At 35.2% G+C, this 24,214-nt stretch overlaps 1 protein-coding gene across 4 annotated transcripts in view; it reads left to right on the top strand.

Annotated features, from left to right (window-relative positions):
* LOC129745917 (fat-like cadherin-related tumor suppressor homolog) overlaps window positions 1-24,214 on the top strand; it is a 740,130-nt gene that overhangs the window by 471,385 nt on the left and 244,531 nt on the right. For all 4 annotated transcript variants that reach the window (XM_055739309.1, XM_055739308.1, XM_055739307.1 and 1 more), the window contains exon 6: window positions 12,389-12,450. In XM_055739309.1, the coding sequence (XP_055595284.1) occupies window positions 12,389-12,450 (62 nt within the window). The remainder of the gene's footprint in view (window positions 1-12,388; window positions 12,451-24,214) is intronic.

Raw genomic sequence — 24,214 nt, 5'->3', positions numbered from 1 at the left:
CTGTCATCAGCATACTGTAACATAAAAACATTTTCTTCTAGACATGTGTCAATATCATTAACGTAGAAGTTGTACAGAAATGGACTTAAAGTAGACCCTTGTGGTAATCCTAGATAGCTCGTTCTTCGACATTTGAACTTGTTATTTATATAAAAGTTCATTTCTTTTTTGTTTAATAAATTGCTCAAAAAGTTTACCAAATTTAATGGAACACCATGCTTAGCTAATTTTTCACAAAGTATTCCTATGTTCACAGAATCATATGCACCAGCTATGTCTAAAAACACAGCAACTACATCTTCTTTTCGTTCAAAGCTTGTTTGAATGTCAATGGTTAATTCGGATAAACAATCTAACGTCCCTTTACTTTTTCTAAAACCGTATTGAGATTTAGATGTTAATTTATTTTGCTCAGCCCAATTTTCTAATCTGTTCAAAAGAATTCGTTCCAAAGTTTTTCTTGGACAGGGAAGTAAACTAATTGGACGATAAGAACTATATTCAGAGGGATTTTTTCCTGGTTTAATTATCGGTACAACTTTCACTTGCCTCCATGTTTCTGGTATAAAATTCATCTCTATAAATCTATTATACAAATTAAGAAGCATACGTTTGTAAGAGTCTGGCATGTTTTGTAATAACTTATACTTTATTCCATCTAAACCCGCTGCAGTATTTGAGCAGGACAATAACGCAGTTGAAAATTCTATCATTTTGATTGGAGTTCCTAGATATTCAAATACATTTTCGCAATTATACTCAATTTGCGATTGCTCAACATAATCTGGGCATACTTTATTGGCAAATTCATATATCCAATCTTCAGAATATCTATCAACATTTCCGACATTTGAATTACGCATATTTTTCGCAGTTCGCCAAAGAAACGTCAGGGAAGTGGTTCTTGAAAAACTTGATATTTTTTCTTTCCAATAACTTTTTTTCTTATTTTGAAACAGCTTCCTACATTCGTATTCTAACTGTTGGTATATTCTAAAATCATCTATCTTCCCCGTTTTTCTAAATTTTTTGAAAGCATAAGTTTTTTGTTTGTATTTACGAGAAGATTCGTCATCCCACCAAGGTTGTCCTTTGCGCCTGGATGTATGATTTGGGTTAAATGTTTTAGTTTGAGCTTGTAAAGCACATTCAATTATAGAATCATTGAAAAAGGAATATACATTTCCAAGATTTGTATTATCACAAGTCGATCTTTCAAATTCAATTAATTTATTTGATAAATAGTTCTGATAATTTTCCCAGCTTATATTTTTAGTTAAATCATATATAAAATTTATTTCTTCCAAAATTTTATCGTTTGCCAACTTCGTTATAATTGGTAAATGATCACTGCCATTCAAATCTTCAATAATTTTCCATGAACTTGTTAAGGCCAGGGAACTAGAACATAAAGTAAGATCTACTGCAGAATCTCTCGAGCTTGGTGCTCCTATTCTTGTGACATTTCCTTTATTTAGGATAGTCAAATTGTGCTCATCACATATTTCATAAATTGCCAAAGCTCTAACATCATCATTAGGCTCACCCCATGCGGATCCATGTGAATTTAAATCTCCCAAGAGTAATCTAGGTTGAGGAATCAACTCAATTAACTGATTCAAATGTTCTTTACTCATTCGATATGGAGCTGGTGGAATATATATTGAAGATACCGTACATTGAAAACTTCCTACTTTGATTGTTACAGATATTTCTTCAATTTTTCCAAAGCATGGTAGGTCTAATGGACAAAATTCTATACCATTCTTTATTCCTATGAGTACTCCTCCATAAGGCGTATTTCGATCTCGTCTTACTATTTTAAATCCTGGAACAACAAAATCGACTCCATTCATCAACCAAGTTTCGCATATGCAAAATATGTCAACATTATTATCGTTTAATAATACAATTAAAGACTCTTTTTTTGATAACACACTTCTAGAATTCCATTGCATGAATAATAACTCCTTAGTCATCACAGCTAAACAAAGATTCAATGAGGGGCATTTTTTCACACAATTTTCTAAACATTTTTTTAATGAGGGGCATAAACTTAAAAACAATCGATTTTATAAATTCAGAAAGCTCTAGAGCTTCACAAATCATTTCAATTATATTTTTAATTGAAAAGCTATCATCGTCACTTTTTGTATTATTGAGAGCAATATCATTTTCATTACGGGTTGTTTTTTCAGTATAATTTGATTCAATTGTATGATTATCGACTAATTGGTTATTTTCATTTTGAATGGACATCTGAGGTTTTGGAAGACTAGGAAATATATCTGAATATAATTTATGTTTCGGAAGAATTTTTGGTTCTTTTCGCAAAATTTTCGGCCGATTCACCTGTTTACGTTTCCTGGAATTAGATAATTCAAAAATGGAAGAATTCGTTTCATCTTCTAAATCGGATATTTCTGACGATAATACCTCAAACCGATTGCCTATATGTAATTCATTTGATTCTACTGTTTTATTTAACATTTCAGCATATGAAATTTTACGCGATTCCTTCACTGATTTTTTCCATTCACCTTTTGCTTTTTTATATAAAGGACAATCTGTAATATTTAAATGTTCCATATGACAATGAAAACATACATTTTCTTTAATTGAACACTCTATTCCAACATGACTTTTTCCGCATTTTCCACATTTTTCTTTGTTCGCACAGTATTTCTCGGTATGATTAAGTTGTCGACATTTTTGACAATACATCAATTTAGGGATGTATGCTCGTACAGGTAGAAGTACTTTTTCAATTTCTACATATTCTGGTAACACTGTACCTTCAAAAGTTACCCTAATCGAATTAGATTCTTTGTATCTTTTTATACCGTTTTCTATGACCACATCATGTAATCGTTTGCTAGCAAGAATACGAACTGCCGAGATTGCACCATTCCTCCATCTTCCTTTTCCCAGCACATTAAGATCACCAATATTGACAAAATTATCATTTATAACACCATCTACCTCTACTTTTAAACTAGGAATATAAACAAGATATTCTAAATTGAATAAAGGATCACTGACAATTTCATTGGCATGTTTTCTCTGATCGACTAAAACACGTAGACGATTATGCGCCGTTTTTTTAATTTCTACAACGGAGGAATACTTTTTATGTAGTTCTCTAGAAATTGTAACAATATTCAAAGCCTTCACTTTTGGTCTAAAATAAATCTGAAACGGCCCAGAAGCAGATTCCGGATATTTTTTAATTCGCATAGGTTCTTTAGGCTCAACATGCTTCTCCCCAGATGTAGAAGCATGTGACCTTGAAGGTTGTGTCATCATATTACCATCAGCTGCTTGTAACTGTTTATTTTGGTTTGCATGATCAATTTTATTTGAAAACCGATGGACAAAGTTCTGGGTAAAAAAACTTTTATGGTATTATTTAAAAGATATGCAATATGAAATAAAATCTAAAATTAAAACTAAAAGTTAAATTAAAAAATTAAGAAAATATGAAGACCAAAGTTTGTTTTTCTCGTTTCAAATGGAAGTTAAGTGCTTTGTGTTAAACAGCCATTGATAGAATGAATGATCATTTAAAAAGAAGCCAGTATCCTTTCATTTCGAAATTTTGATCGGTTTTGGCGAAATTGTTAAATATTTTTTATCTGTCATTAAAATTCTAAATTGACTCATTTATAAATGAAAAAATAAAAAAGTAATCAGCACCAGAGCGTTGTCAAGTCAATCTGTTTTGATTAAATTTCATATTTATTGTAATTTTGAGATAATTTTAGATTCAATGAACCTTTCTAGGATGTGAGAGGTTTTGCAGCAATCTTTAGGAAAATTTTAATGCGAGAATTAACTTACTGAGCTTCAACAAATTTAAAAATTCTTACAGTAACAACAACTAAAAAGCAATTTATCAGAAAATATGAAAATAATATGTTATTTTTAGTGATATTATGATTATTGAACAACTTTTAAAGGTTTCAGAGCGAAACATGTTGAAAGCAGACTTTTTGCCAGGTTTTTTGAGAATTGGACCACTGTGGGACACGAACGTGAACGTGAACTCATCACAGTGAAAAAATATTCTGCAGTGAACTGTCAAATCGGTTAAATCTTCAAAATTAGCAAGAGCTTAGTTCAATGACAGGTAGAAATTGGTTTCGATCGGTAAATCATTCAACCAATGTTTTGATCGATACTTGTCGAACCGGTGCTCAAATTTAAATTCAAATTTCTCAAAAAGCATATAAAAAACATATTGTTCTTCTTCAGAACATATTCAGCTTTGAAAACGATTGATTGAATAAAATAATTCAAAAGTCCTTTTATGAATACAATGAATTTAAATTTAAATTATGAATCTAAAGTACTTTAAAAGGATTCATCAATCAAGGAGTTACGAGCAATTTGTTTCTTTTGACAAACTTATTGAAAGGACGTTATGAATAACTTTTACAAAATAGCATTTTTTTTCTTGATTGAAAATTGGCAAAAAAAAATTCAAAATTACTTTTCATTTCTTAAACAATCGAAAAGGTTTTTATGAAATTAAAATGCATCAGTTCACTTTTGTTCGTTAATTTGGCAGCTTTTCAGTTCTCTTTAAAACACAGTAGTTTTGAATAATTTCATAGATTTTCCAATTATTTCCATACCTTTTCTGAAGCATACATTTGAACAAAGCGAAATCTATGTTTTTTTTTATTTCAATAGACTCTGGCCATTCGATGATCCTCATTTACATTTATTCGTTGAGAAACTCTTCCAACAGGTGCTATTAAATGATGCCCAAGCGGGTTTTAAATTTAAAAAATATATATTGTATGCGTTTCATTTCAAACTCGTAGTATTTTAAGCCTTTAATTGCCTTCAAATTTGCTTGCAATTTAAAAACTAATTATTATGGAGCAAAAATTGTTCCGTCGTTCGCTCGTGTGTTTACACTTCGAGCGGAACGTCAGTGAACGCGGAAAAAATATTCCGCAGTGAAAATCGGGGGAATTGAAATAAATCCAATTTTAAAGGGTTTTGAACAAGGAAATCAGTTTAAAAATATTCTATCAACAATTCCGCATCTATTCCACCTAGTTTCGCAGCTACGAAATGCAGTATAGTCGAGTTGTTGAAAAATATAAGTATTTCCTTTTTCACGTACGCAAGAAGTGTAAATGCACCTTAATCTGAAATCTTACGCCGAATCCGATAATGATATTCATATTCACGAGCAGAGATACCAATGTACCTGATTTTTCAAGGCTCATCCTGACCACCTAATAAGCCAATGAATTTCCCTGATTTTTGAAAATATACCTGATTTTGTCTGATTTTTGCAAATGTGATTTAAAATGGGTAGTAAGGAACTGGATAAGGATCGATTGCTGAAGTTAAAAAGTGGAAATGTGGTTGAATCTAAGCAATCGAAAGATTCCCTTTAATTCTTATTTTAAAAAAATTCGATTGCTTTGATTCAGTGGAATTAATCAACCAAGTAGGCTCACACATATTAGATTGAAAATGTGAAGCGATGACCAAAAAAAGGTCGTCACTTTGAGCGAAATTTCCGTTACTTTAACGTTTGCCTGCTGTTGCCTGATTTTTATTTCACCAGTTCCCTGATTTTTGAAAAAAAAAAATTAAAATGTTGGCAACCTTGTTCACGAGGTTGGATCACCACCAATTGCTGTTATCATTTTAAGTTGATGTTTTTAGATGATTTGCGAATCAAATAATAACGATATGGTTACATTGCGGCCTACAGGACAGTTTCAGCCATCTTCAGAAAACTACATTTGTATCGCCGCGTGCTTCCGTAACGGTTCTATTGTTTGGCGAAACAATTTTTTTTCTGAAGACGGCTAAAATTATCCAATAGGCCGAAACGTATAGAAATTTGATATTATTTGATTCAACAATCAACAAAAAATATCAACTTTAAAAGATAACAAAATGATAGTTAAAAAAATCTCATTAGAACAGTTTTTGAGCTGTCGTCTTACGATTTTTGAACCGCAATAACTTTTTTTTTGTTTCATGCCAATCGTGTTGCAGTCTTTGGTTGGAATATTTGTCTTAATTCAAGTTTAGAGTAAATTTTGCATTTAAAGAAATCGTCCCGTGAAGAAAATTGTTTTAAATGAAAAATCAGTATTTTTTCCTTCCGAGCAAAATAGCTTATTTTCCATTCACGCTTAATTCTCACGCAACCCCTTCCCATGGTCAGATATGGCTGGTATTTTGTATACGAAAGCTTATATGTAATCAATTTTAGCTTGGAGCGTGTGAGATTTATCAAGTATAATTCGTCCTATACTAAGATCAGTACACTGCGGTTCATTAAAGTATTTAAAAATGCAAACATTACTGTTAAAGATAGGTAAACAAAACTTATTCAATTTTCATCCGATTCCGATAAATAGTCACCTAATTTTTTTTTTTGTTTTGAATTGACATTTAAGATTTGTAGAAAATCAGACTTTTCATTTGTTACCATTGAGCCTAACACTGTTGATAAAACCAAATTCCTGCATTTTTATCGTTTTTGATCATAATTTTTTTACAACAACAATACTGTCAATCGCACGCAAAAGTGAATTCCAGAAAAAAGACTTCTAAAGAAATGTTGCGAAAATTTCGAAGAAAATTTAAAAATTTTCGATAGATATTTCTAGAATTTGATGTAAACATAGTTTGCCACAACGTGGAAAATTTGGAGAAACACTGTTATGAAGGTATTTTCTATATCAACATTTCTACCTATCTTCAAATTTAATCATCTAAAAATTTATTGCTGTCCTTTGAAAACCATAAAACTGATTGTCTTAAACCAAATCTTTAAGTTCCAGAAATGGGACGAGGCTTTACTGGGTGGCAAATCATATTGTAGAATTAAAAAAAAATTAAAACTGAGTTTTTGTTTTCGCCGGTTTGAATTGATCGTCAATTTCTAGAAAATTTTGTGGTCCTGAATAGATAAAGTTAGTATTTAAATTCGAAAATCATATCGAATTGAGGTTTTAATTGCTTTTTATAAACTTAGTAACAAAAAGCTGCTCAGTAGTTTCCAAAAATTGTTCGAATTGTGTAATATTTTTATTATTTTTGTATGGGCACCCCCGTTCTTTGATTTTAAGGGGTTTCAAAGCATTTTAGAAACCATCTCCGATCCCAAAAGCTCTAACCCCCCCTACCCCTCAATATTCAAATGGAAAGAGTCTATCAATACAACATTTCAAAAAATTAGATCAAACCCGTTTTGCCAGATCAATAAACCATCTCATCATGTTAAAACGCTTATATTTATCAATTTTGAGAAAATTTGTTCGAAAATTGTTCGAATTGAAACAAAATTTTCAAAATTTTGTATGGGAGCCCTCTTAACAAAAACGGTTTACGTAAAGAAATCTTAAGAAAATTCTTCGATTTCTGATATTTATATTTTATAATGAACATGTAAGAACGCACCCCTCCCCTTTCCTACAAGAAAAGAAGCTGAGTATTTTATGAATGAATTTGTAGATTATTCTTTTCAAATAAAAAATGAATCAATTGATACATATGAAAATTGAAAGGCTTTGCTTGCTGTTTAGAGCTTCAATAATTTCATGACTGTTTTGCCAATGATTTCTAAATCAACAAATTCATTGGCAATGCATTCGTCCCTGAAATTTTCCTCTTACAGTCCCTGGAGTGTCAGTTTAACACTTTAAAACATTTTAAAACCGTTAAAACTGACCTAAAAACAGCACCATCTAGTGGATCAGCTGTTTTAGTCGATTTTGTTTGTCAACAGTTGAGAACACTCAGAACATAAATAACCCGAAATTAACTTACAGGTCGTACCAAAACAGAGTTCAGCTAGTTTTCTTGTTTTAGGGGAGCAGAAAAAGCAGCATAATGAAATTTGCAGCAGGAATTATAAGCTCTTGAAACGAAATCTTTTTTTCTTTTTGCAATGTTGCCTCGTTTTGTAATTTCAAAATAATTAAATTAACATTTGCCGTAGCATTTCTGTGTGATATGTTAATTTATGATGCCCTTCGAATGGATAAACACCACTTTTCGTTAAGCGACAGATTCATTTAACGAATTTTACTCATAACAAAGCATTTAAAATCTAACCAATAGCACGTAAACTTCGCGTCATTCCTACCAGGATAGGACTTAAGTACCTACTTCCATAAATATTCGAAAATTTGAATAGCTTCTAAATACCGATTTTGGCCTCTTCAAATATTTCGTCCTTTCATTATACTCATTACAAATGTCACCATGCACCTATTTTTCACCAATCCTACCGACATAACAATTTTGTGAAAAAAAAATTAAACTGAACGAATCTTTTAATTTGTTCTCATCATCGAAATTTATTCAGAATTATAATATTTTTTTCAATTTCGTCATGATGTAGTGATCTTAATGTCGATAAAAACAAACACAAGCCAAAAACCGAAAAATCCTACAATTTTTTTCATACTCGATTGGGTGTCTGAAAATATAATTGGCTTTAAAAGAATTTTTCATTCATTGAAGTTACTTTTTTTCTGAGCGTGTAGAACGAACGGAAAAAATAAATGTACCGGTAACGACATCTGGTGGCTCTTAGCTGAGTTGCAAAAATGGCGTCGTTTATTTTGAAATCACGGTTGGGGCTCCAGCCCGAACTCTGTTTCTCTGTGCTTCAGCTATTTTGGACACTATGTGAATTTTTTTTTAGCATTCCGTAGCTTATTTACAGTCTTTTATATGAAGCATTTTTTTTTGTTTGTTTTTGTTTCTTAGACTTGAATAACGGAAAACTGTAGTGTTGTAGCTGAATATTTTCTGAGAAACATATTTGAGTGTGAAACAATAAAAGGTTAGCAAAACTATAAATTTTGTAGAAATCAGTTGAGAAACAAGAGAAATATAGTGGTTTTAAGCGAGAAGTGTAAAATTGACACCCAAGGTCTGGTTAGGGAGTTTTTTTTTTTCTTGGGCTTTCAGGATGGTAATGATGCAAAATTAAAGATTTTGAGAATTCATTGAGGGTTCCCAAAGATTGTTTTTATTTGGATAAATCCAAATAACGTTACAAGCCGCCAAACTTCCAAAGTGGTCCAACTAGATTGCGTGTAAATCGATTATTTGTTTGAAAAAAAAGGTATCATTCTTTTTGTAGTTCAATATGTATAAAAGGTGGAAAATTATTCAGTTAAGACTCTTGTCAACCTAATACAAATTGGCGAGACTTTCGATTGACGCCTGTCATCAGATTTTGTACAGTCATCTTATCCACTCTCTTCGGCGCAGAACGCCAGTTTGCTTTGAACTGCTTCTCGCTGCTTACATTTTTTTGAGTCATCTTACGGTTTTGCTTAACTATAGTCCAATATTTATCGATTTTCTAGTGTGTCCGGAGTAGGGTTCTTATCCATGGGCACAACCTGAATGTTGTAAGCGGCATAGGAAGCATAATCAGGCCAACACAGCACAGACAAGTCATGTTTCTTCATGAAAGGCATCTAACTCTTTTGAAGACACTCTTTCACGTAAATATTCTGGTTGACGCGGCTACAACGAAAATGTCGCTTTTCAAGCCTCAGGTTCAGATGGCTTCCCAAACGAGATATTTCTTGGCAAACTTTCATAGTTTATTATGCTTGAAAATGTCTGACACCTTTCGCCATCCGGTTGCTGTATAAATTCTGGCTCCGGAAGCTGTCTGAAGTTTACCTTGGCGTGGATTTCGTCGTCCATTACCACGCAACCAAACCACAGAGAACAGACGAAAAGACGGGTTCAATTTATTGCTAGCTAAATGCAAACTTTTGACTGGACAGAATTTTACTTCCTTTATTTTGAACGGTTTTATCTCATTGACTTTTTTCGATGAGTTAAACTACTTATTTTTTTTAAATTTACATAAAGTTTCGGGTTACTTTTTTTCACCCTTATCAGATGTCTCCAGAGTAACCCTTAACGGTACGTAAATTTAATAAAAGTTTTTTTTTACTGTAAAGAAATGAATCCAACTTAGATGAAATTTCAGGGACTAGAAAGGGAAAATTGATGTTGAAAAACATGCGAAAAAAATTCGCCTTGTCTCCCGGTGAGACTTGAACCCACATCTTGCGCCTCTCCGGGGCCCATGTATTAACATTCTACTACAGGAGACCAACCTGGCGTATGAATATTATACTGGTTGAGTGTCGATGTCTATCGGAATGAAGGGAATAGTTCTCCCATGTGATCATAATCATTTTTCTTGGTCTATTTCTATTCCCATCTTTTCATCTTACGGTAGTTGGACTCAAATTTGGATATTTTAGGCACGGCAAGATTTGCATTGCCTTCTCATATACTGCACGGGTTGTCAGTTATGATGAGAAATGATGCGTTTGCCGTATTTGGATATCCAACCAAATTCGGTGTTTGGCACCGCCTTATTTTCTATTTTTAAACTGTGTTTTTTTTTACTTTCCGAAAAAAGTCAATAGGTTAAAAACCGTTGAAAAAGTACCGCGATGATAAATTTTTATTCATTCTTTCATTTTTGCCCTACTAAGATACTCAAAATAACTTAAAGTTTTATACTAAGTTTTTGCTTTCTTTGAACAGTTATATTCAGAGGACTATGTCCTGTCAATTAGGAATATTCTTGAAGTCTTACAAATCAGAACTGATTCTAGATATCTCAAAGAAAGTTACTTTGAAGTATCACTTTTGCATCCCATTGTCCAAAATCAAACACTACTAGCTTGAACGAAAAAGAAACTAACTGTTAAGATGTTTTTCCTTTATGCAACCGGACGAAAGAATAACGAAACTTTAGCAGCAATTTTCTTGATAGGTACATGCCAAAGATTTTAGACAACCTGTACAAAACCGACCAAAATTTTTTTTCTCTATGTTTGGTTTTGACAGTTCTCTTTGGTGTGTTTGGAGACATGTGGTGGCCCAGTCAAAAAACAAAAATAGGTTCAAAACGATCGTTTGAAATTTTACACAAGTTTCGTGGGCTAGCTTGTACGTCTGTTCTCTGTGATCAAATTTTGTCAACAATATCGTAAACTGCTTCCTAGATCGTGTTTTTTCGTAAGGTTTTGCTTATCGATTAGCAGTCACTACCTTCTTATAAGTCGATAGTCCGGATCGTTTTAAAGCTTCATACACGGTTGTAGACGCTATTCCCAACTTATTGGCGATATCTCGTACGGGGAGATTGGAGTTACACTTGAAAGTGATAGCCACTCTTCTGTTTGCCACTGCGACTCCCAGATTTCGATTTTTTCCAGATCCAGACTTCCTAGTTGTCAAAATACGTTCCCCGAATAATTTTATTACGTTGGTAACGGTTGATTTCGCCTAATTCAACGATTTTGATATTTCTCCGTGCGTCTTTTTTGGATTTTCACGACGCATGCACAAAATTATTTTTCGAAGGTCCTCTTGATTTGACGACATTTTGAAAACTTAAGATCCAATGTAAAAATCCAAATAGAAGCATCATTCCAACACCTACAAAATGAGGGGTGTTCAGGTTTTTTTTAAATGAATGATTAGAACGAAATCGGCGAATTTAAGTTGACCACTTTTCAATCCGAACACCCTTTAGTGTCATATTGACACTCAACAGTCAATTAGGGTTAAACAGTTTGATTTAAAGTTAAAGTTTTCAATCATCACCTTTATTTTGAGGATCCCTATGTTTCTATTACTTAATTCGATGAATGCGGAAGTCGACACGTTCCATTCTCTCTCTTATTTGCTGACGAAATGATAGTTATTGTGAAACTTGAATGGGTGAGCCTCTTCACCACCGGGCTGGTTCTGGCTCCCAGTTCATGTTCACGTCCATCGTAACAAATTGTAGGACGTGTGCACTAGCCAACCTATCGAGGTCAAGCAATTGCCGATCGGTTCGACGGAAAATGAGATTGGAAATGGTTACCTTACGCTTCAGTTCTGTTCTAGTTTTTTTCTATCCTACAACCTCTTCCTGACTTGCAACATAGGTTATGCAAACCACTTGAGATTGATATTTTCAGTGTTGTTATTTTTTCTCTGCTGCTCTTCTACGAAGTGGGTGGGAAACCTTTATTCAGCCGCGTATGTACCTACCCGTTTAAGGTTTTGATTGGCATGTTATGAGAGCTTGATGAATGAAGCCTGTCGGGTGTAATGGAAACTTGTTTGCCCTTAAGCTGGAAGCAATTTGGAATTTTAAATAAGATTTTCGAAGTCAGCCTATGCCGTAGACTGTCAATATTTCTTGCTAAATACCCATAAAACTGCAAAACAGTTACTATTTCAAATTGAAACTCTACGTGAATAGCAAAAAATCATTTTGTTGAACTCTATGAAACAAGCTCAATCCTAGAAGTTGATAGTGGATCCTAATTCGATTTTTTTTCTCTTTTATTTACAGGTTTGATTACCACCACGGCAAGAAAACTGGATCGTGAAAATCAATCGGAGCACATCCTTGAGGTATGTATGAGTCCCGGAGCAGCAAAAAGTCCCGGTTTCAATTACCATTCCGGGGAGACCGCCATCGTACATTCTCCATCTTTGATTTGTCCAACTCTGATTGGAATCCACCGGCTGCGGGAAATCGCCGGCAGTAATTACCGACCGGAAGTAATTACTCTTACTCCAGTACCAACTTCCACACTGGATGTGTATGTGTATCGCGTTTTTGTGTTCAATATCTTCTGGTAAATGTAGCCAGTTTTTGTGCCCTTCTCTCATCAGGACCAGAAGAACTAGAGAGAAAAAAAACAGTAAAAAATGGCTTTTCCTCGCCGATGTCAGAGGGAAAACGAAAAGCATATAAGTGTGGCTGATTTTCGCTGCTCGTTTGCCGACTCAGCCCATTATGATTATGGTAATGATCCTGTTCTTCTTTCGACTTACATCGGATCCGCCTCACACTTAGCCTCCCCATCATCGCATCAGAGACGCAAAGTGTAAGAGAAAAAAAAACGCCGAGAATATGAATGATTCAGAACATCCGAAGCTTTAGTGCCGGAAAAATTTTCACCAAGATGGGCGGAAAAATGAGCGAAGGAAGTTCAAAGTTCCTTTGATTGTACCATTAGGAAAAATTTCATGGTAATTTCTCTCCATATTCTTTTTTTTTGTTCGTCTGAGAATGGGGAGATGGATTGAAGCCACCGAGGTGATTTCATTCATCGACACTCGGGCAGCTGCGAAATTTTTAAACAGAGTCTAATTTGATTTTCAGCCATAATAAAGAAAAAAACTTATCAGTGAGATTGCACTTAAAGTGAAATCCTTAAAGCAAAAGGTGGCCTAACAAAAAGGTGAGCCGCTGATCCAGACGACTTGAGTAAATGGTGATACGGTCAAAATTTGGTCAAGGGAAAACGCATGAAAATCGGTGAAATCGTTTATTTAAAAATCAAATTAAATTTCTTTTTCAAGTTTAATTAGTATAAAATTCAGGAAAAATATTCAGTCAGGCTTCAGCTTTTCCACATCCAAATTGCCGGGCCTTACGCTTAACCCCTGCCATCAGATTTTGTACAGCCACCTTGTCCACCTTCTTCGCCACAGAAAGTCAGTTTGCCTTGAAATGCTGCTCGTCCTTAGCAGTTTTTTTGGTCTTCTTTAGGTTCCGCTTGACAATAGCCCAGTATTTCTCAATTGGGAGGAGCTCTGGCGTGTTGGGAGAGTTCTTGTTCTTGGGAACCACCTGCACGTTGTTGGCGGCGTACCACTCCATGGCCTTTTTACTGTGATGGCAAGATGCCAAATCCGGCCAAAACAGTACGGATCAACCGTGTTTCTTCAGGAAAGGCAGCAGACGTTTATTCAAACACTCTTTCACGTAAATTTCTTGGTTGACAGTCCCGGAAGCTATGAAAATGCTGCTTATCAAGCCACAGGAACAGATGGCTTGCCAAACCAGATATTTCTTCGCGAACTTTGACAGTTTCATGTGGTTGAAAAGGTCTGCTACCTTTCCCCTTCCTTTTGCCGTATAAAACTCCTGTCCCGGAAGCTGCTTGTAGTCGGCTTTGACGTAGGTTTCGTCGTCCATTACCACGATACCAAACTTCGTCAGCATCGTCGTGTACAGCCTCCGGGATCGCGCTTTGGCCGTCGTATTTTGTTTATCATTGCGATTTGGAGTCACTACCTTCTTGTAAGTCGATAGTCCGGGTCGTTTTTTGGCTCGATGCACGGTTGTAGACGATACAGCCAGCTTTATTATTTACATATTTACATGGTATTCCGTCTCACGACATAACTTGACGAACATAATTCCTAAAATTCACTCGGTCCATGGCAACCGTTCTCCAATTTCTCGGGCACCCCACGTTCGCCAGATCACGCTCCACTTGGTCTAACCACCTCGCTCGTTGCGCCCCCGCTCGTCTTGTTCCTACCGGATTCGTAGCGAACACCTGTTTTGCAGGACAGTCGTCCGGCATTCTCGCAACATGTCCTGCCCAGCGTATCCGGCCAGCTTTCACCACCTTATGGATACTGCGTTCGCCGTAGAGTCACGCGAGCTCGTGGTTCATCCTTCGCCTCCACACTCCGTTCTCCTGTACGCCGCCAGAGATGGTTCTTAACGCTCGTCGCTCGAATACTCCAAGTGTACGCAGGTCCTCCTCGAGCAATATCCATGTCTGGTGCCCGTAAAGAACAACCGGTCTAATGAGCGTCATATACAGGTTACACTTCGTGCGAGGACTAAGTCTTCTCGACTGCAGTTGCTTGTGGAGTCCATAGTAGGCACGACTTCCGCTGATAATTCGTCGCCGGATCTCACGGCTGGTGTCATTGTCTGCGCTCACCAGTGAGCCGAGATAGACAAAGTCTTCGACTATCTCCAGCTCGTCGGCGTCGATCGTGACCTTGTTATTACTGGACAAGCGGGTTCGGTCGGTCTCGGATCCGCAGGCCAGCATGTACTTCGTCTTGGACATATTAATCATCAACCCAATCCTTCCTGCTTCGCGTTTCAGTTTGCGGTAGATCTCCTCCACCGCCACAGATGATCTGCCGACTATATCAATGTCATCGGCAAAGCAGATAAGTTGACTGGATCTGTTGAAAATCGTGCCCCGCATTTCGCCCACCGCTCGTCGAATAACACCTTCTAGCGCCACGTTGAACAGCATGCAGGATAGACCATCACCTTATTGAAGCCCCCTGCGCGATTCGAATGAACTCGACAATTCACCCGAAATCCGCACACAGCACTGCGTTCCATCCATCGTCGCCTTGATCAGTCTAATCAGCTTCCCGGAAAAGCCGTTCTCGTCCATGATTTTCCATAGCTCGTTACGATCGATCGTGTCGTATGAGGCTTTGAAGTCGATGAATAGATGGTGCGTAGGGACTTGGTGTTCCCGGCATTTTTGGAGGATTTGCCGTAATGTGAATATCTGGTCCGTCGTTGACCGTCCCTCCTGATGACTTCCCACGAATCTGTTTGCTTGTGGCGTTCGACGGCGGAGTAGGATTCGGGACAACACTTTGTAGCTGGCATTGAGGACAGAGATCGCTCGGTAGTTCTCACAGTCCAATTTTCGCCCTTCCTGTAGATGGGGCATATTACCCCCTTCCTTCCACTCCTCCGGTAGCTGTTCTATGTCCCAGATCCGGATTATCAACCGGTGTAGGCAATCGGCCAACTTGTCCGGGCCCATTTTGATGAGTTCAGCTGCGATGCCATCCTTCCCAGCCGACTTGTTCTATTCAGCTGGCGAATGGCTTCCTTAACTTCACTCATCGTTGGGAGTGGCTCCTCTACGTCGTTGGCTACGCCGGCGATGTACCTTCCCCCACCGCCTTGATCTCCTGCATGTGCGCCGTTCAGGTGTTTATCGAAGTGCTGCTTCCACCTGTGCTGATACACCCTGCTTATTTGCGGCATCTCGGAGAGAGAGGATAGGGTTTCGCTTGAAACTACCGGCAACTTTCTTTGTCGTCTCAGCGGCTTCCGGTTTTCGATTTCCCCCCGATCCAGTCTTTTTGGCTGTCAACAAACGTTCCCCAAACACTTAAATTACATTTGTAATGGTTGATTTGGCAACTTTCAACGATTTTTCCAGCTTTGCGTGCGAGTAGCTCGGATTTTTGCGATGCGCGAGCAAAATTTTAATACGCTGCTCTTCTTCCTTGGACGGAATTTTGGCAACTGAAGAGTGAATTCCAAAATCAAAATAGGAGCAACATTCTACACACACCTTCAAAATGAGGGGTGTTCAGGTTTTTTTTAAAGGAAAATTGAAAGAAATACTAACTATTTTTTTTTCGAAATTTTCAAGAATCAAGTAGAAATTTTACTAAAATCACTTTTATACCCTTCGAAACACTTTAAATACTTCTGAATATGCCATTTTCAAGTGTTGCTAGAATTAACTATAATATTTTCAATGAATTTTATTTCCGTTTTTTCAAAAAATTTCAACTTGAAGGCGTTTGAGGGTCGCCTCAGAGTGGTCCAATCAAAGTGAAATTTTGCACAGTTTGTTATTTTGATAAAAACAAAACCATTAGGGGGTGGGAGCAGTGGAATGTTGGATTTCAAAAACCTCCATATTACTGAGGGCCTCCTTTTGGAATAAAAACATTAGTGTAATTGTCTGAATAATAGTTTTTGGTTGCTTTAACTTAAAAAAGTTGATTTCTCAATAAATTCTTGAAAAATTTGGGCAATATTTTCATTTAACCTAATTTAAATAAACGATACTGAAGATGATGGAATAACCGACACTCGAGCAAGGCTACGGAAATCGCTAAAAAAACTACAATTTGATAGCATTCACAGATTTCACAGATTTTTTTAAGTTTTTTTTACAAATTAAAAAAAACCTATAAAAAATGGAAATACCATCACAAAAACCATAGGTAAAACCACAGAAAGTCCGATGTTTTCTCGCAAAAACACAGAATTAGACTTAAAATGTTAAGAAAAAATTTCATATTTGATGTTGTTCATTAAATTGTTTTAAAAATACTTTAAAGCCACCCCATGTCTTTCTAAAATATCTCAATCCTTTTTTTTTTTTGTTAAAAGAAGATACACCGATAAAAATCCTTACTTATCATTTCACGTAAAATTCCACTTTATGTAAAATCCGGTCAAATGTTTTGTATAAATTGCTTAATTATAATCCAGCCCAAATGATGTTGGGCCGTTTACTAATAACGTAAGCGTAAGGTGGGGAAAATTGTGAGAATTTTGTAACAATTACTTTATTTCTCTATCATAGCAAAACCAGGCATCGTTGAGGTACCACCGAATCGATATGAAATCAACTATCCAAATCAATTTAACCAAAAGGCTGGCAATTGAGGGCACAGCGATGCAAAATTATAGTGTTATTGAACACCGAAGAGCCCTCAAAACTCGTTTTAAAACTTTGGATAAACGAGGCATCATTAATCGAGGTATATTTGTATGAAAAGTGAGACCCAAATTTTGGCTTCGAATCAACTTGATTCAAGCCAAATGATACCAAATACCAATGATTTAAATAAAATTAGGTATTATTTTGTTATCAAAGTCTTCTCGGGCTACTGTTTTCTACAAAAATCTTATGTAAAAATTATACATCTAGCGTAACATTTCATATGGGCGAAACTAGCAGTAAGCTCGAAACGAGAAAAATGCGTTTGAAGTTTCGGAACATCTAATAAAATCCTATTAAAAAAAATCGACCACTTTTTGATAAAAAAAAATCAAGAAATGTGCATTATATTCATTTATTCTTCGTTGGTTATCAAGAAGAACTTTAAGTGTAACCGCGTTCATCCGGAATCGTTAACTCGATTTGTTTACACTTGGTAGTTTCGCCCTTTTGAGATGTTACGCTGGACTTATAGGATTTGACAATCCAAAACAAAACTCATGTGAACCCAGTTTACTCAGTTTAACTTGCATTCTTTATGTAAATTGATGTTATTTTGACATTTATCAAAAAATATTTTGATCTTTCGAAAAATTTAGTTGAAGACTGATCAAAAATTTACAGATGACCGTATCCAAGTCTCCAGTCAACCCAAAGAAAAATCTTATGAGAATATTGAATCACAAAAAAGCAAGTTTATATCTCTAATTAAAAAAATGACACTTTTAACAAGTCATTATTGAAAACGTTGACTACACGGATAAAAAACACTATAGGTTGTTATCAAAATTCGTATGGTTGGCTCATCTATATGACATATTTTTGGTTGAACCCATAATATTGCTTAATCAACATGCGACATTATAAAAGCTCACGCGAGATTTGCTTTTTTAGATCAATGAATAGTGGACATAAAGGCGTTAAAATGTGCGTGTTATGTTATTGGATAAATTTTGTTCGAAAATTTCAGCAATATTTTTTTGAATGATTTTTTTTTAAACGATCAATGTTGAAATATGCTATCTAACTTTTTACCAGACGTTCCCCAAACAATACAGAAAGCTGTTTTTCAAAAAAAATATTTGATTTAATTTATCTTATTTTATTCTATTTAATTTCTGAAAAAGGCATTTGACGATTTTTGAAAAAATGTGTTTTGTTTTTTGAACATCGCGTTCATTTTTTTTAAATAAACAGTTTTTAAGAGATCTAGTCATTTACGTTCCTGCCCATGGACATGAATGGATTATTAATTTTTTTTTAATTGAAAATTTAACCTTCCTAAATGGTCCGGGTCAAATTAACCCGAAGCGCACATTTAAGTCATCATTATCAGTCCAATATACTGACCGAAGAATTAAGATCTCTGACAAACCGAATATTATGCTTGATGAAAATAATAATCAAACTAGCGAGAAAAAATTAGAATTTTAGAATCAAATTATTGCTATTATAATTTTTAAACACAATAAACCCCTGATAATTTATGAAAAATTTGAATTTCACACTTATTGCTGTTGTGGTGCCAATAAAAAAAAGCAATTTTTGATGCTGCTCATTAGAAATAATTTTAATTGTGGATAAAAATTAATTACTCAAACCTATTTTTGCTACAAATTCTAAGGAAAACCAGTAATGTTTCATATTTCCGTTAATCCTAATATGCCTAATTTGCAATCAATGAAAATCAACACTTAAAAATGGGCGCACTTTCCCGGTAATGTACCAATTAACTGTTTGTTTTCATTTCGATTTAATTTTAAACCCGTAATTGAATTTGATTTTTTATTACAAAAATGGAATACCAAATCATGCTATCATTTAGGTTTCACTTTTCTGCTCCATCATAATAAATGAAACCTTAATGATGCCTCGTTTTGTTATCTTGAAAAACACAAAAGCAAATGGTGCTTTCATTTTGGTCTCAATGTCTATTCAGGTATTGGTTCGACATCATTTTTTGACATATTGATGCTTCAATAGTACCAAATTTTACCATTGGCAAAAATGCGATACTAAAATATGCTATGACTTTGGCATTGATAGCTCATTTTTGTTACTGTTTGCTATCGATTGAGGCATCAAAGTCTGCTCGGGTTTCTGCAAATATTAGCTTGTTTAAGCAATTTTATATTGTTGATAATCTTTACACTCCGCTTATTTCGTTTAAGAGATTTCATGTGAGTCAATCGAAAAAATTGTATTTTTTTTTTCAAGAATTGAAAACGTAAGAACTGGCTACGGGGAGGGGGATTGTTAAAAATTTAACTTTTTCATACATAAGTGGGGGAGTTAGGTTCTGAAAATTCCAAAATCGTGTTTACGTAATAAGTGGAACCGAAAATGTTGCAGTTGTGTATAGTTGTATAGTTTAGGATAAAAATGTAAAATTCTAACTTGAAGATGTGATTCTGAATTTTAAGGTTGTTTGAGGGATCAGAATACTGGTTCTTGTATATTTCATTATTTTTTCACTTGAAGTACAGCTTCAAACTTTGGATTGGATAATAGTGTCTAAAGTCTATATTTTTTGTCAAAGTTTTTTTTTTTTATTATGATTTTTTTACGCACGCTCAAATTACCATTGGTTTGTTCTTTCAGATTTCACATTGATAGTGTTTGAAATGGAAAGATTCGCTTAACATTTACGTGAAAATTATTTTTTCTTTCATCAATCTTTAATAATGAATAGTGAAACTTGCTGAGGTCACCGATCAAATGTTTCAACTTTTTTCAAATTTAAGAACAATTTAGCAGGTTTAAAGATATTTTTTTTTGAGAAGACGTATTAATTAAATAGTAAAGCGAAAAGTAATATCAAAGCATATTTTGTCATAAAAACATCAGCCAGAAACGTTATAGAGAAAACCCAAACTAAAGTCCTATATTTTTTCCTCAATTCTAACTAATTGAAGATTTGAAAGAAAGGTTTTCCTTTAAAATTATGGTATTTTGAAGTATTGAAGCCGAACTTCTCATCAATTCAGAGAACAAACATAAAAGAACAGAATTTTTTGTGCATATGTTAAGATAACTGATTTTGGAAGATTTTGGCGTCCTGAATTCGAATCATTTGTCAGATATGGTATGGAAATTGGGAAAATAATCAGTATTAAGTAAACTCAATCTTTGAAAACTGATGTACCTACTGGAGAAATCAAAAACTGATTTAAAATCTTTTTTTTTTCATATCCACGTAATCAAGGATTCAGATTTTTCTTAAATATTATAGTTTGAAAGATAAAATGCTTGAAGAAAAAATGCCAAAATTTCCAGATACATTCCAAACGTTTCTGAACGTTTGGTACCGTCAACTGGGGCAACATGCAACAATTTTCAACTTCAATGGCTTCTAAAATCTCAATGCTTACTGATAATCATACCTCTTGTACATCAAAAGTTTTAAGGTTCATGGGACACCAAACTGACGGAGTCAGAAAAATTATTGGTTTAACCAGTTATTTTTAAATTTCCAAAAACATGCGATTTTTACCCTACTAAGAAAAAGGGGTAAGTTGCAACAAACTCTGTAATTAATGAAAAATAAATGAAAACGTTTGAAAATTTCAATTTTTTGATACATTTGTGATGTCATACCGCATAAAGCACCAATGCAGTATTTTTTGGTTTTGTTCGAATTAAATTTTACATTTTTTCTGTGAAAATTTTTTTTAAGAAAAAAGTTTTAATCTTCTGCTTATATTTAGGGGTAAAAAATACTACATAATATCATTTTAGCTGAAATCATGAAAATAAATCTTAGCAGGGATGAAATTTTTATGTTAAAAAACGCAAAATGCAAAACAATCATATCCCAGCATATGGAAACGTCATTTAGGAGATTTAGTTTTGATTTGCATTTTGATGCATTTTGCCCCAGACAGCTTACTGAATTTGAAAATTTGGTGATTGTCCGAAAAATATTTATACACTAAAAGTTTAAGTATTGTAAAATGAAAGAAATATTAAGTTTGTAGGTGATATCATTAAGCCAATCCGTCATACTAAGTAAAGTTTTTTACGGCATCGAAAAAAGTAAAAATTTGTTCATCTATTGCTCGATTTTTTAAATTTTTTATGAGAATCAAAAACTTTAAAAAACCTTTTCACGATGTAAAAATCTATGTCATCATCAATTTGTTATCATTCAATGATAACTTTATTACAGTATATTGAATTAAAAATTTATTTAGTGTTGTGGTACACAAATGTTGCATCTAACCCTGCATTTGCATGATGCGCCGTTTGACGGTATTCGACATTTTGCCTCATATAAGAACTGCAAATCGACTTGTGCTTTCTAATAGCTATAGGTTCTTTGAGTAAGAAGTTCTTTAAATTTTTTTGGAAAGTTTCTGAACTGAGCAACAATAAGAAATCAATAAAATCTCTATAACTTTTATAGAAGTCAAAATTACTTGTGGCTTTGCGAAAGTTTCTCAATTTTTTAAATCCTTTAGTTTGAGTATTTTTGTAATATTTCAAAGTTTTACCAAAAAGTGTAGACAGTTAATAACTGGAATTTTACCTATTTTCAAAAGTGTACCTATGAAACTAAAAAAACAGGATCTAGTAAAAAAAAATAACATACTTTCATTCAGCGCCCCAAAATTATTTAAATTCACTTCTGAGACACTTTGAATCTAAGAAAAAAAGTGATATTTTGACTATAACTTATGCGTACTCAATAAAGTTTCTCTGAGAAAAACCATCCTGGATTTTCCAAAGACTAAAACTTACTTTTTTTGGATTCATTCCAAAGCATTCAAGCATAATCCCGAATTTACATTTTTTAAACGTACGAACTAGTTAGTTTTTTTCCTTTGAAAACATCATGTTTCTAATTCTAATTCTAATTTGTTTATTTAGAGAGGATTTTAACCGACATGGTCATTCTTCCTCTTGATAAAAGGTTTACAATATTTACAAAAACTTAAATTTTGTGAAGTAAATTAGCACTTTTAAGAAACTGTATGAGATTATCTTCGTTAACTGTGTTCAATGCTGATACGATATCGTGGTCGATACCACTGGCTCGCCTTTCCTTCGCGTACAATCTACATGCTCCAATAACGTGGGCCACTGTCAGCGGCTCATTGCAGGAAACGCACATTTGGATACCCTTAGTGAAAAATTCCAGGTGTGTAAGTAGGGTATGTCCAATTCTCAATCTGGTAAGGGCACGTCGTTCCAAGGGATCCTCTCTATCCATCCATCGTAGTGTATTGTTTTTTATTCTTCTTAGAAACAGCTGCCGGTTACTTTGCCATTCTTCTTCCCATTTAATTCTCAACTCTGATCTCACCCAGGTGATAACGTCGTGAGCTGGGATTTCAATTGACTTCCTTGGTCCGTTTCTTCCTTTTGCAGCCAATTCATCCGCTTTTCTGTTTCCTTCGATGCCAACATGCCCAGGGATCCAGCATAATGTGGCACTTAGTTTTTTCTGCTCTTCCTCTATCGCTTGCACCCATGGATGCAGGGAATTACCGGCGTCCACTGCTGCCAAAACACTGGCCGAGTCCGAGAAAATTACTGAACGATATCTAGATTTGGCCGCTATATTTTTCAGGGCGTAAAGTATTGCCATTGCTTCAGCGGAAAAAATGGAACATTGTTTGGGGAGTTGGTAGAATGACTGTCTATTTTCACACGAAACACCGAAGCCCACTTGGTTATTCGCTACTGAGCCGTCTGTGAATATCTTCAGAAAGTTTGTGTAGCGTTGTTCTGAGTGGTGTTTGAACAGCTGGACTGCTTTCTGATTGTTTTCTCCAACTTTGAATTGTTTTTTGATCCACCAATCTACGTTTGGATTTTCCGCGTTCCAGGGTCGAGTGCTGACTGTGATAGAACGAGCTATTGTGGGAATCGTTTTTCCCGTAAGCGTTTCGAAAGCATCCAGTGACCTCTTCGAGGCGGGAGTTATTAGACCATGTGGTTTTTCAAGCATGCGTATGGAATTAATTGTGAGGCGTTCAGTGAGACGAAAATTCCACGGAAGTGTTCCACTCTCAGCATGCATTGACAGAACTGGGCTGCTGCGCATAGCTCCTGCTGCGATGCGTATTCCGGAGTTGTATGTGGGCATGAGCGCTTTTAGTGAGTTGGTGCCTTTTCTCGCTATCGTGTTTATGCCGTAAAACATTTTTGACTCACCTATGCTTTTGAACAGATTCAGGATACAGTTCCTCTGACCACCATATGATCGGCCGCCTATGGCACGTAGCAGATTTAACCGAAATTGTAGTGCTGTCTTAGTTTCAAATATCTGAGACGCGAAATTGAGGGTTTTAGTGAAAGTCACTCCAAGTATGCGAGCTTTTTTCACTTCAGGAACACTTTCTCCGAGGATCGTTATTTGGGGAACTGCTTTGTGTTTCCTCCTACGGCAGATGTGAAGGATGTTTGACTTTTTTGATGAGATAGTAAACTTAATTTCGGCAGCCCATTCTACAGCGGAAGTAACTGCCTTTTGCAGTTTTTTCCTTAGACTTTTGACTTGTACACCTGATACAAGCAGGACAATGTCGTCGGCATACACAAAGGTTTGGATCCCACGAGGAATTCTTTCGAATAGCGGCTCCATTGCGATAAGGAACAGTGTTACGGCCAAGACTGATCCTTGGGGGACTCCATTTTTCTGGGATTTTAATTCGGAAAAAGCTCCACCGACCGACACTTTGAATTTTCTGTTCGTGAGAAAATCTTGCAGAAACATATATGGTTTTCCACTGATGCCCCATTTTGCAAGGGTTGCAAGTATCGGTGCTTTTTGTGCGGTATCGTACGCTTTACTAAGGTCAAGTAAGGCTAACTCGGAGTGTTGCTTTTTTTCAAACGGACCATCTAGCGCCGCC

Source organism: Uranotaenia lowii, chromosome 2 (assembly GCF_029784155.1).
Source record: "Uranotaenia lowii strain MFRU-FL chromosome 2, ASM2978415v1, whole genome shotgun sequence".
Taxonomy (NCBI): Eukaryota; Metazoa; Arthropoda; class Insecta; order Diptera; family Culicidae; genus Uranotaenia; species Uranotaenia lowii.
This window is presented reverse-complemented; position numbering and strand designations above follow the sequence as displayed.